Consider the following 12583-nt stretch of genomic DNA (forward strand, 5'->3'; position numbering starts at 1 on the left):
TTTTAACTGTTCATTTGTGCATATGCAAATATACATCAAATGTACATTGATTGTGACCCACAAGGGCATTCCTCATGTAAACAGTAACACGTATGTACATGTGTGAACTATATTTCTCCAAAATGCAAATCAAATTCTTGTGGTAAACTTGTTACCGAAATGCATATGCAATATGCTGCATCTCCTGCATGCATTTTTAGTGCATGGAAGGCCGGAAATGAACTTTCATCCCGTCATTTAAGGCTATATCTCCGAATTCAGCCAGTCAATAATTCTAAATTTAGCTCATTATACATATAATTTGAATAGCAAAGTGCAAGGCTAGTAATAAATGCATACCTACTCACAATACATATTTTTCGTGCTATCGATCATTCTTTTACGTCGTGCACTATCAAGCTATACGCCAAGCAGAAGCACATTAAAAGAAAATGCGTCTTACTCTACAAAAAGTTTATTGTCCATGAAATTGGGTACGTTGTACGTAGAAAAAAACAATGGAACGCTTACGCATCATTTAATTTATGAATGTATGTACTTATATAATTTAAAGCATAAAAAATTACCTTGTAAATTGTGTCGCAATAATTTTTTATGAATAGTTGAGATATATTCACTGACAGGACACTATCATTCGTGGTGTCGGTATCATCGTCACGAAAATTAATGTAATCACAGAGTCACCAAGAATTCTTTGAGCATTAATAAATGTACCCAAATAACCTAAACGAAACTGTTTATTGGGCATAGGTTTTTTCACTGGAGATAAATTACACTTAACACTTCTTACTCCAAATTGCGTAGTTCCGTTTTTCATACACGAATTTAACCTGCTTTTCGGCATCCTAGGCAAATTATGACATCGTTATATGCTTTTTGTTCGTGTTGAAAATTAGCTTGCCACACTGCAATGGTAATTTTTCAATTGGTAATGATTAAACGTTCGAAAAGGGGATTTGAAAATATGTCGTACTCGACTAGCGAGGAGAGTGGAGGGCGAATGAATGTGGAGCACAACATGCTCTCGGGTTTCAGACTTGGCGAAATTCGGACGGACGGAGATAAGACTTGCGCAAGACAAAGACTTACTTGACACATACAACGTACGAACATGACGAATTTTGCAATACCATGAATCACACCTTATTCGTCATTGGGACAGGAATAAAATGCTTTCTGGACACGCAGATTTTTATGCCGCATGGACAGCTCGCAGTTGAACAAGCGTCAATGTTATTAGAATACGGAGGGATGCTATTAATAGCACTTTGGTTATTCTGGTATAGATGAGACATGAAGACAATCGATGTGAATGTATTGAGAAATTGTTTATTGATCGGTATGAATAAATTTGGTACGAGGCCATGATAATATTGGAATATACATGGTCAAATCTGGGTACTAAATACAATTAGAACTATAATTACCTAAATGATAATAATGCTAGAAATAACGCAAAAAATTGAAAAATAGAACTCAGCATAATATGAAATATATTATTGTTCACTCACTTAACATTCATATAAACTAAGGCCTAGTTTAAAATTTGGACAATATAGGTTTCATTTAAAGTAATTTTATTCGTGTACAATAATCTGAACAAAAAACCATGAACTCACTCACAATAAACCTGCGTGTGTGGATTATGATGGATCGTTATATTATTCTTCAAAGTGGTGAATTAAGACGTACTAAATCGTTATCGTTTTTCAATAAAAAATTTTGAGTGAGTGGTTACTGGTTACTTCTTTCTTGCTGGTAAGCATTTCGGGCAATACCACTTCCCCTTTGGTATCTGATTGAGTCCCATACATCCAATGTGGAACCATTCAATGGGACATTCTGGATTATCGCAAGCAATCATTTGGCCGTATGATACTTGATGACAAATGCAATAAGTTGGCTCGTTTGGATCGACGGGCATATCCAATACGTCCCCTGACGATCCAGCAGATCCAGCAGCAGCCTGTTCCACTGCCATAACAATTTCAGACTTTTGTCGTTTGCGAGATGGACTTGCGGATCCGACTTTGTTGCTTTTGTCTTCGGCCTCAGACTTGGACTTTTTAGATTCCTTTTCTTTTTTGCGTCCACCTACAATGAAATTCAATGTAATGGAATGGATCAAATATTACTATATGTTAAACATTTTTCTAAAATAAAAAATTATGAAAAGCTAATAGGATATTATATTTAGCTTACGCTTGCTAGCTGTAGATTGAGGTTGTTCTTCTCTAGGAGATGAGGCAGACTGTCCGCTTCCTCCACCATTTTTTATTTCAGATTCGAACCTAGCAAGATCAGAGTCCAATCTCCGTATATGTTTGTCAACCAACTCATAAGTTTGGATGGCCTAGTAAGTAGATTTCAAATTGAAAGTTAAGGAAAATAGGTCCGAGGTCATGCATATCTCCAGATTTAGTATATTTTATTTTAACTTACAAGTTGTACTTTATCATCTGCATATTCTTTCGCTTTACTATACAGTTTCTATTACAAGGACATGAAAATCATCGTAAGAAGATCCATATTCTAATTCACATCAGGAATGCATTATTTAACAATTTAGTAGTACCTGAATCTTGGACGACAATTCTTTTTTCTTCTCACTGTTTCCAGTTCGTGCCAGTTTTAAATAATCATCCCCGTGTTGGTCAATATCATGCATTACTCTTTGAGCCCTCTCGTCCAAGTCGCGCATCAGGATAAAATTTCTCTGAAGTTCCACAGGAAGCGACTCCAAGCCTAAAAAATAAATTTAAAGTAAAAACAGATGCACACAATCAGTGAATTCCCATTCAATTCACCCTTTAAAACTATAAACCCAGCTCACATTTAATAATAATTTAATAATAATCATTTAATCTAATTTGTTACAATGAGATACTTAATTCCATTAAATGAGATATTACACCTCAAGGAGACATTTCAATCATCAAGTTATCGAAATCGCCAATTTCTCTTTGCCAAGACTTACTTTCTAGATAATGCTCCAAGTAAATTGCAGTTGTCATTTTGTTTGACTTAATGTTTCTTAATTTCACTTAAAGAGTTCACCAACCACACTAACTTATCGTGTTGTTTTGTGATTATTATTGGAAGCTATTTCAACAGCTACTCCTCAGCAGGCCATTAGTGAACTGAGTAATATGCCAGGGATGTCAAATCTTGTAATTAACTACATCATTTTGTAGAATCAGTTCGGAATTTTGGGAATTTTTTGACCAGGAAATGATAAGTTGTGTCGTTTGTTTTGGAGGAGTTGCTTTGTGATGGGGCGGTTAGAGGCGCGTGACGTGTGAGTGGCCGCGGGGCGAGATGAGTCATCTATCAAAAAAACAGTTGTTGAGGAATCACAAAAGTTGAGGAGATCACTGAATCGACACCACTCCTTCCTCGCAACTTCCTGCTTTCACCCATCACAACCACCACCTGTTCCACCACTCACCAACTTTCACCACACCCACATCCTCCCAGGTAAGGTCAACTGACTCACGCCAACTCAATCTCACTTGACAGTTAATACACTTTGCTCTGCAAAATTTTTGCGGTTGGTTCTTGGTTGTTCAAGAAATTATAAACTTTAAATTGAAGACTTCAATTTGAACTTAAAATTTTGAAGTACAAAGTATTCAAATCAGGGAAGAACAAAGTGATGTTAATTAGTAAATATGTAGATTGTTCCGGTGCCATTGAATTGGTGATATAGTTATTGATGATCTGTGGAAAGTTTAGTTAGATAGATTTCTCTCAAATTGTATATAATTAGGATGTTACTCTTTATGTAGGTCAATAGACGGCGAGTCCATCCGGGAAATTGTGTTGTAGTGAAAGAGGGCAAATATGGTAAAATTGTTTGCCATCAGCGTGATTCGACGGCCCACGGAGGATCCAGTGGGAGGACGATGCGTCACGCTTAAAGCCTCTTTCGACCTCGCCTCCTTTGGCTTCTTTCAAAGAGCCAGCGTCCAAGAGTTCCTCTCCTTCTCGTCCACCACAATTGTGGAACGGACGGGACTTGCGACGAGGCAGTCTGTCAAGGAACAAGGTAGAGTGCCGAGTGTAGAGACACACTCATAATAAAATTACCTCAAGTATGCAAACCAAAGTGAAAGTGAAAGTTGTCTCATGCAAAATTTTCAGAATATCTATGCCACGTTTATGTAAGAGGAGACGGCCTGGGTGCGGTTTTGGTTTCCGATGCTGACTACCCACCCCGTGTCGCCCACACCCTCCTCACCAAAGTCTTGGACGACGTGTCCTCCAAAGTTGAGTGGAAAATGGCCAACGCTGAGAGTTTGAAAAACTACAAAGAAATTGATATAGTCCTCGCCAGATATCAAGATCCAAAGCAGGCAGATGCTTTAACGAAAATCCAAGCAGAATTAGATGAAACAAAAATCATCATGGTATTGAATTACTCTTAATTTCAGGAAAATAATAACGATAAACTGATGGCTCATTTGTGTGTATTTTGTTTGCAAATTACAGCATAATACAATTGAAGCTGTCTTAGAACGTGGAGAAAAATTGGATGACTTGGTAGCAAAATCTGATAACCTATCGGCACAGTCAAAAATGTTTTACAAAACGGCCAAGAAGACCAATTCTTGTTGCAACTTTTAGTTACTATTCTTATTTTAGAAGTAATCCAAAAGAAAGTGGTGATTTACGGCGGTGTTGAAAAAAACTCAGTCACGCATGGAAGATCATTATTCTTATTATTATATCCTGGAGAATTGAAAAACCACATACCATGATAAAAACAGTCACTAAATCATTCCGTACTAGTAAACAATCGAGAAGCTAAAACGCTTTATTACGAGTGATCGAGTGCTCGGATATTTATTCTCATTGTACTGACTGACTGAACAGTGTATTTTGATATTCTTACTCTATACTCGCTAGATTTATATATAATGTCATGTTGCATAATAATTTACCTCATTTGCTACTATTATGTTATACCTTATGCATTATTTACCATGTTTCTTGTGTGATTTTTTTGAGTCTTGTATCAACAAATGTAGGCATGTAGGAACACTATATAATGAAATGAATCGACACAGTGAGTGTAAATCGTAGTAGAATTAATTCATATTATGACAAAATGGCCAACATATACATATGTATGTAACTATTGATCGGAAAGTTGTGATTATTTGTAAAATCAAAAAAAATATTACAATGCCGATTTTGAATGCAGAATAACAACATAAAAATAAATATTTTGTTAACTAGCTATATCGCAATTTCTTGTTTAAGATGATAGATTCATTTTTATTTGACCCTTGTCGATTTCTTGGTTACAATGTATGCAGCAATGAAAGCCAGACTACACAATAATACACTGCAAAAATTTGTGTACGTCACAACTTCAGGGTGTTGCTCAACTAATTTTCCAACAATTGCTGGGTATGCCATCCCAACCAGCGATCCAGAAACTAACATAACACAACCCACAAAGTCCGTGAATACTAAATGCCTCTCCATAAAGGAACAGAAACTGGCGTATAATGTCGAAAACCCAAAACCGAGGGTTATACAGGCGCACCATAAGATTTTGGTGGAAAGTCCGAGATAAGCCCACATCAATAAAGTCACATTCCCTACAATCACTAACAGAGCGTTGAAACTAAGGATAATTTGGGGAGAGACTTTGAGAGTGATTAAAATGCCAATGCCCCTTCCAATTGCAAACGCTCCAGTTAAGCCAGTCAAGATGAGTGCTGCTTCTGCTCCGGATAACTTGTTGACACTTCCAAACTGAGCCAGAGTTGGGACAAATTGTAATGTGCACATTTCCATCCCTTGATAAAACCCAAGAAATAGACCGGAAAGGGTGACGAGCAGGATTTTACGAGAATTTGATCCCACGTTGTTGTCGGATTCAGATTGAGTTTTTAATAGTGCATCTGGTTGTGGTAGACTAATTTTATTGCCGTTGTTGTTGCCGTTATCATTCCCACTAATCTTGTGAGCATCTGTGTCTGAACATTCTCGTTCTGGGACGACGTAGGGATAACCGGTGAGTAAGAAGAGTTCGTACAAGACATTCATCAACGCCAACGCACCAACAATGGTAAACGGTATTTTGCTGGAGGAGCTGTAGTCAGTACCAGTATTTGCTTCACTTATTACATCACTGCTAGTGCTGTCTGGAAGAAATGGTCTTGTTAAAAGGGATGGCAAATTAGATCCTAGTGCGAAGCAAAAATGTTGCGCTTGGATGAAGGGTCCAGATTTACTCTGCCACATCTCCATAATCCACACCGTCTGAATGAGAGGTAGAAATAGAGAGTTCATTTCATAAAATTTATCACTGGTTTTAATCACATCAGAAAAATTTCGTTCGAAATGCATAAATCATTGTTCGTGTAGATAAATAATCAAATGTATGAAAAGAACTTGCCTGGGCGGTGTCGTATGCTCCACAACTTAACCCAAGAAAGCCCACACTGACGAACAAGTAAGTGATAGTTGGACAATAAGGGGTTACGAAGAGTGAAAGTGAGATGCCGGAGAAAGCAATGACTACTCCATATTGACGTCGTATTAGTTTCTCGTACATTATGCCACCTAAAAATATGACAAAAATGATCAGAGAGACACAAATGTAGTATTTATTATTTATTGTCTAATACATAAGTACCTAGCATGGCCCCACACAAATACGTCAGCGTCAGCACAACGAATATATTTGACATTGAACCAATATCAGTCTCATATTTCTCACTGAGTTGTACCAACAATGGTGAAAACAAGTTAAAAGCACAACCCTGTGGAATAATGCATAGAAGAAACTTTTATTATTTTTTTAAAGAAAACGGATCATTAGAATTGGCATACAAAATTATTTTGTGTGCAATAAGGCAAGCTTCAAAATATGTAAGTTTTAATTTTGGTTGACAATATATTTGTATGTTCTCTGCAAACGTAAAGGCTTATGTACATTAGCACACGTATTATATATTTGATTGATTTTCATGAAATGCAAATCTTACAAATGTTATACATTCCAGAAATATTGCAGCAGTCGTTAAATACATAACTTTTGCAGAGAGTGGAGGTTTCAACGTTGGTAAATTCGAACTTTCACATTTTGAATTCATCATCTTTCGAACCAATATTTTATTTAAATTTCAGAGAGTTTATATATGTATTTATTACGTTATACTACTTACTATTAGTAAAAGAGAGGAGTTTCCACAACATAAGTACATACATAGTTTAGTTGACAGATTGATGACGTGCCTATTCAATAGAAATAATTGTTTGTGTATCAATTTCTAGTCACTCACAGACCGTCAATCTAGTAAAATAAATGAAATGATACAGGTTAACAAACCACTATCAATCAGTTCAGTTCATACAAAGTAACATAATTTACACATAACCTGTCTTGATCTTGGCAATGATAGAGGTCATGACCATGCATATTCCAGGCACTCTTTATGCTAAGCGCATGCATTTGTAAGTAAATCATAACATAAATCAAATAGAGCATCTTTGCTCTGATTGTTCGTAATTGATGTTTGAAATAATACTTATGACTAAATTTAATCATTTTTAATCTGCCAAATTTCGCGTCAGATATTTGAAATATTCATATACATAGATAGCACTCCATATAAATACTCACATAATGTCAATGCACCCACCGTATTTATCCTTAGTTATATTATATATAAGTATCTATATATGCATTCTTGAAGCTCATCATCTCCTGATAAACCACATGTGTCCAAAGAAAATTCATTCCTAACGAAAAACGAATATCATATCTTGCACCGCTCGCTAGTCGCTGTGTTGCTACTTTCGGCTGAGAATAACTTTAGACTGACATCAACTTTGCATAATCATTTTAAAGAAATAGTAACATGACAGGTAAAGTGTCGACAATGGAAATTGGAGGAGATTTTGTATCAAATCCAATTCCTCAAATCTTGGCCACTCTGGCAGGTATGAAAATATTTGTATATACATGCGCTTACGAAATCGTTGTCATTTTAGGGATCACTGATTTTTTTTCCTATAGTGGCCACGTCGTCTTTCTCGTTGGGTGCAATTATTGCATGGACTTCTCCAAGTATTCCCGACCTTGAGAGAACTGGAAGTTTGGGCATTCTGACCCTTGAAGATAAGTCTTGGATTGCATCATTAGTGACTGTTAGTACACAAACTATGACATTTCTATTTGAGGATAATTTCATAATGCGTTTCTTTGTGGGGCCGTACGTATGTCTCCCGTTACTCATATCTAGATAGGAGCCTTATTATGTGGTCCATTTTCTGGATATATAATAGAAAAATGTGGAAGGAGGAGTAGCTTGCAAATATTTGCAATAATAATGACGATTGGTTGGTGCCTTATGTCCACTGGGCTGAATGTTCTAGTAATGTGTGTAGGAAGGTTTTTAACAGGTTTGTAATATATTACCACAAGTATTGCAACAATGCTACTAACCTAACATTGCAACACTATAATAGGATTTGCTATGGGTGGAAACATTCATATTACGATGGTGTATCTGAGTGAAATCTCGGAAGAAAAGATTCGTGGAATTCTAATGTCACTGACATACATCGAATGTGCCTTAGGAATCCTTTACATGTAAAAACCACTGCATACATAAATACGCCATGAACAGTTATATTACTAAATCGAGAATCTCTGTACCTTTAAATATTTAAATATTTTTCTGACGCAGTTACGTTCTTGGCAGTTTTGTGTCATGGTTCACTCTGACTGTAACCAATATTGTTTTTCCTGTCATCTCGTTTTGTTCTCTCTTTTTTATCCCCGAATCTCCACTGCATCTCATGAACAAAGGGAGAAAGAAGGAGGCAGGCGATGCTTTGATGTGGTTACGACGTGCTGATAGCTTTGAACAAATTGAATCAGAATTTAGAAAGGTACACCAGCAAAGAAAGAAATAAAATTACGTTACGTTAGTGGGAATTCTAAAATTAGAATTTTGTCATGCAGCTTTTAGAAATAAGTCTGCAGCCAACTAGTAAAAATGGAGACGTCATACAAGAAAATTTTTCAGCTTTCACCAGGGGAAATCTAGGCGCTCTTGCTATCGTTGTGGGTCTAATGTTATGTCAACAACTATCTGGGGTAGTGTTTTTGTATTTATTAATAGTCACAATTTTGATAGCAGTGATACTTAAATATTGGTTTCCTTAATTGAACCAGGTGAATGCAGTCGTATTCTATTCACTTTTCATATTCGATACTGCCGGAACAGGGCTGGATCCTAATATGTGCTCAATCATCGTGGGTGTCGTGATATTGGTTTCGGTTTTTATTAACTTAATGCTAATTGATCGAGTTGGTCGGCGAGTGCTTCTTATTGTTTCGCAATTGGGGATGACACTTTCACTCGTTTCTCTCGGGACGTTTTTCTATTTAAAGAAGGAAAATGGGGGCGAAACGCCGCCCGGACTTTCACTCTTGCCCCTGTTCTGTCTGATTTCATTTATGGTCACTTACAACTTTGGAGCTGGTCCTGTGCCGTGGATAATGATGGGGGAACTTCTGCCCATACAAATAAAGAGTAAGATGTATTTTTAGAAGAAATATAAATAAGTTCATATTTTTGAAAGATTATAATTTCATTAAGGATTTGGATGTGCTTTTGCAACTTCGCTCAACTGGGTCCTGGCATTTATTGTTACCAAATACTTTGAAAATTTAGTAGTGCTGCTGGATATTCACATGTGCTACTTTCTATTCGGAGGATTCTGCTTCATAGGTCTAATATTTTGCATCATGTGGGTACCTGAAACTAGAGGCAAAAGTTTGGAAGCCATTCAAATGCTTTATTTTCCCAAATAAATAATGTTATATAAATGCAAGTGTATTTATTGTATCACAAATAACATTCATAACACTTTCATAAAACGCTGTGCCAACGTAACCAGTACGGAACTCGTTGAAATTGTTCACTTTTACTTTCCCAGATGGAAGGGCAGGGAGCATACTATTCAATAAACGTGGCTCTTTGAGAGATTTAATCTCTGAGAACATGCGAACAGTGTCAATTCCAGTTCAGAATTATTTCCTCAGACCTATTGTTTTACAACGAATTGAAATAATTGTCCTGCCGCTAAATTACAGATGAAAGAAAACTCGAAGAAACCAGACTCTCAATGCAAAGAAACATTCATGGGTACGTATTATGTGATGCACTTGCTAAACACCAGACATACTGCGGGTTTTATGGTAGATTGTACCTAGATTTCATCATACTAAATTAAGGAAATGTAAACTAACTTAGAATACTGAACAATGCAGGCATATAAGCACCTTCCTACATACTTAAATACATAACTTTAGTCCTGAATAAGGAAGAAACGGAAATGAAAGAAAATAGTCTTGCTTGTTTTGACAATGTTTCAATTGTAATACGTTATTCCCAACGAATGTGAAAATGACTTTGGCCCTCTTAATTTAATGTGATAATTTATTTAGTGTTCCCGTACATAAGTCGGATGTTGGAAACCCGAAGTAAGTTCATGCTTGTAAGTTCTCTTGAGCAAAATAATGCAAATTATTTTCTGGTTCCGAATTAGATAGCTCTAAATTTTTGATGCATAAGCTCGTTGAACAAATTTCCGTAGAAGTCAAGCTCCATAAATTTCAAGACTAATCAATCTAAAAACATGTTAGAGAAAAACAATCATGAGAATGCAATTTGATAATCCAACACCAATATGCAATTTATAATGGATCGATAAAGTGAAGTGGTCGTTTATTTCTCCAAACATTTAATTTTATGTCAAGTATTCTGTGGAATTTGTATTAAGGTAATACAAGTCAGACCAATACAGATAACAGATATAGAATACTTCGTTTATTTGAACATGTAACATAGTATTACATAAATAGTTGAAACTTCAAATGTAGTATCGATTATAGATTGCATATAGTAGTTCCAATACCCAACGAACCTTTGAATTTTGATACACATAAGAAATTCAGTTAGAATACGGAAATTCTTTTTGCCAATTAGAAAACAGAGATTAAGGTGGCAAAATTGTGTGTTTTGAAAATGGCATCATTTTTAAATTTGATGGATTTTAGAATTTGACCCACCCCGAAGGTATACCACAGATGTGCGATTTGCAATTTAACTAATTCTTCACCCTGGAAGTTTGAAAGATTAAGTTTATGATGGGGTCAACCACGACCTTCAAAAATTTAAAGCATCATTCACTGGAAATAGGCGGATATACATAGTACGTTCTATGGAATAACTGGTTTTGTGCCGATTCAGTTGCAGGATTTCGATCCTATACCATGTTCAAAGTGCACAGGTCGGATGAAGCCTCATTCAATTTGAAGCGTCATGCATCAGGAACTTTTTTCATTATTGAACCCAAGAACCAACATGCTACTTGTTCGATGTATTCGTCTATGACACAAAAAAGAAAGTAGTCCCACCGGATTTGGTTGTATAATTCGGAGGACATTTCAATTTGTTGTTCGTCAATAAAAGGTTCTCATTTCGGACAGGTTGTCTTTATTGCTGCTGCGACGGTTTCGATTTGACTACTCAATTACACGGGAAGTAACAATAGTCCATCGAATCCTTGAAAATAATTCAATACACCGTCCCTCGCAGACATTTGATGCAAACTAGAATTTGGCATTTTTTTCTAGCGCAAGACGATACAAAAAAATCCCTCTGGTTGACCGCTTAAAATATATTCCAAGCAATCCAAATACTCAGCAGTTTTTTTTCCTGAGTGCAGGCGCCATCGGCAGTATATTTACATTTTGGAGATGACACTTTCCCATGAAGCTGAAGAGTGATGAGATGTCACAGTGCCAACCACATCGGTACAAGCACTTGGTAGTGAAACCTGCCATCAATGTCCCCCGATTCAATGGTGGAAGAAAGTGAACCATGCTTTGAATACGTGAAAAGTTACAAAGTCTCAAGAGCGTCTAGGACGTGTAATACATGAACCCAAGTTATTCCATTATCCTTTACAACTTCACTGGCGCATCAGCCCTTATGATATGTCCAATGTGCCAAAATCGATAAATGACGGACCCATTACCAGACAAAGACGACGCCATCCTCCAGTAGATATGTGTCTACTTGAAGTGAACATGAATTGCAGATATTGCATATGTACATAAGTACAATTATGTCCAAATGTTTCTTCATTAGCCAAGTAGTTCAACTTGTGTTTGGAACACAAATCGCTATTGGGAACAAGTACACCTACGGAATTAGTCTCGGCATAACATGTTAATGGAAGATTCAAAATGAGACAACAGTTGGCCTGCAAAATGATACAATTAAAAGTAAGCTGATAATAACTAACCACGGAATAACTACATCTCCAAGAGTATTTAACTGTTAATGCGTGTTACGATTTCATCTCACTTTTACAGCCACGTCTTGATTCATTACCACAGTGTTGATGGGGGATCAGTCTCATATTTACTTTCTCCGCTTTCGAGTCCACTCTCATATGACTATTAAACGAGTAATAGTATCTTCCCCTGCTCATTTTACAAAGCAAAGTCATCCTGACAGTTCTTGTCGTCCCCCATTTGTAC

General features: G+C 36.5%; 4 protein-coding genes across 5 annotated transcripts; 2 read left to right on the forward strand and 2 right to left on the reverse strand.

The window, feature by feature from the left end:
• Positions 1-1309: 1309 nt before the first annotated feature.
• LOC110845871 (inhibitor of growth protein 4) lies at positions 1310-3304 on the reverse strand. Its single transcript, XM_022092403.2, has 5 exons — positions 2978-3304; positions 2576-2745; positions 2443-2490; positions 2203-2353; positions 1310-2094 (listed from the first exon to the last, which is right to left on the reverse strand). Exons 1-5 carry the CDS (start codon positions 3012-3014, stop codon positions 1742-1744), a joined length of 759 nt encoding a protein of 252 aa, XP_021948095.1. The 5' UTR covers positions 3015-3304; the 3' UTR covers positions 1310-1741.
• Positions 3305-3327: 23 nt separating this feature from the next.
• Positions 3328-5244, forward strand: LOC110845872 (synaptobrevin homolog YKT6). The gene is made up of 4 exons (XM_022092404.2): positions 3328-3477; positions 3789-4048; positions 4144-4409; positions 4492-5244. Exons 2-4 carry the CDS (start codon positions 3844-3846, stop codon positions 4624-4626), a joined length of 606 nt encoding a protein of 201 aa, XP_021948096.1. The 5' UTR covers positions 3328-3477; positions 3789-3843; the 3' UTR covers positions 4627-5244.
• Positions 5010-7322, reverse strand: LOC110846869 (sodium-dependent glucose transporter 1C-like). Of its 2 annotated transcripts, none has more exons than XM_035849518.1 (4): positions 7185-7322; positions 6653-6779; positions 6413-6579; positions 5010-6276 (listed from the first exon to the last, which is right to left on the reverse strand). In XM_035849518.1, exons 1-4 carry the CDS (start codon positions 7221-7223, stop codon positions 5281-5283), a joined length of 1329 nt encoding a protein of 442 aa, XP_035705411.1. In that variant the 5' UTR covers positions 7224-7322; the 3' UTR covers positions 5010-5280. The 2 variants fall into 2 exon arrangements, with proteins under 2 accessions (XP_035705411.1, XP_021949400.1); XM_022093708.2 differs by lacking the exon at positions 7185-7322 and adding an exon at positions 7005-7171.
• A 441-nt stretch (positions 7323-7763) lies between these two features.
• On the forward strand, positions 7764-9864 carry LOC110846870 (facilitated trehalose transporter Tret1-2 homolog). Its single transcript, XM_022093709.2, has 8 exons — positions 7764-7962; positions 8039-8169; positions 8265-8424; positions 8491-8614; positions 8712-8916; positions 8990-9124; positions 9203-9563; positions 9630-9864. The coding sequence occupies exons 1-8, from the start codon at positions 7881-7883 to the stop codon at positions 9842-9844; spliced, it is 1413 nt and encodes a 470-aa protein (XP_021949401.2). The 5' UTR covers positions 7764-7880; the 3' UTR covers positions 9845-9864.
• Positions 9865-12583: the final 2719 nt, after the last annotated feature.

This window comes from Folsomia candida, unplaced genomic scaffold, assembly GCF_002217175.1.
Source record: "Folsomia candida strain VU population unplaced genomic scaffold, ASM221717v1 Fcan01_Sc003, whole genome shotgun sequence".
Lineage (NCBI taxonomy): Eukaryota > Metazoa > Arthropoda > Collembola > Entomobryomorpha > Isotomidae > Folsomia > Folsomia candida.

Coding starts and splice junctions, on each gene's coding strand:
- LOC110845871 (XM_022092403.2), bottom strand. CDS start 3,014: ATGACAACTGCAATTTACTTGGAGCATTATCTAGAAA. Junction 2,746..2,977: donor CTTGGAGCATTATCTAGAAA/GTAAGTCTTGGC, acceptor TTTATTTTTTAG/GCTTGGAGTCGCTTCCTGTG. Junction 2,095..2,202: donor TCAATCTACAGCTAGCAAGC/GTAAGCTAAATA, acceptor ATTTCATTGTAG/GTGGACGCAAAAAAGAAAAG.
- LOC110845872 (XM_022092404.2), top strand. CDS start 3,844: ATGGTAAAATTGTTTGCCATCAGCGTGATTCGACGGCCCACGGAGGAT. Junction 4,049..4,143: donor GCAGTCTGTCAAGGAACAAG/GTAGAGTGCCGA, acceptor CAAAATTTTCAG/AATATCTATGCCACGTTTAT. Junction 4,410..4,491: donor ATGAAACAAAAATCATCATG/GTATTGAATTAC, acceptor TGCAAATTACAG/CATAATACAATTGAAGCTGT.
- LOC110846869 (XM_022093708.2), bottom strand. CDS start 7,115: ATGATGAATTCAAAATGTGAAAGTTCGAATTTACCAACGTTGAAACCT. Junction 6,780..7,004: donor TTCTGGAATGTATAACATTT/GTAAGATTTGCA, acceptor ATTATTCCACAG/GGTTGTGCTTTTAACTTGTT. Junction 6,580..6,652: donor TTTGTGTGGGGCCATGCTAG/GTACTTATGTAT, acceptor TCATATTTTTAG/GTGGCATAATGTACGAGAAA.
- LOC110846870 (XM_022093709.2), top strand. CDS start 7,881: ATGACAGGTAAAGTGTCGACAATGGAAATTGGAGGAGATTTTGTATCA. Junction 8,917..8,989: donor TTGAATCAGAATTTAGAAAG/GTACACCAGCAA, acceptor TTTGTCATGCAG/CTTTTAGAAATAAGTCTGCA. Junction 9,564..9,629: donor TCTGCCCATACAAATAAAGA/GTAAGATGTATT, acceptor AATTTCATTAAG/GATTTGGATGTGCTTTTGCA.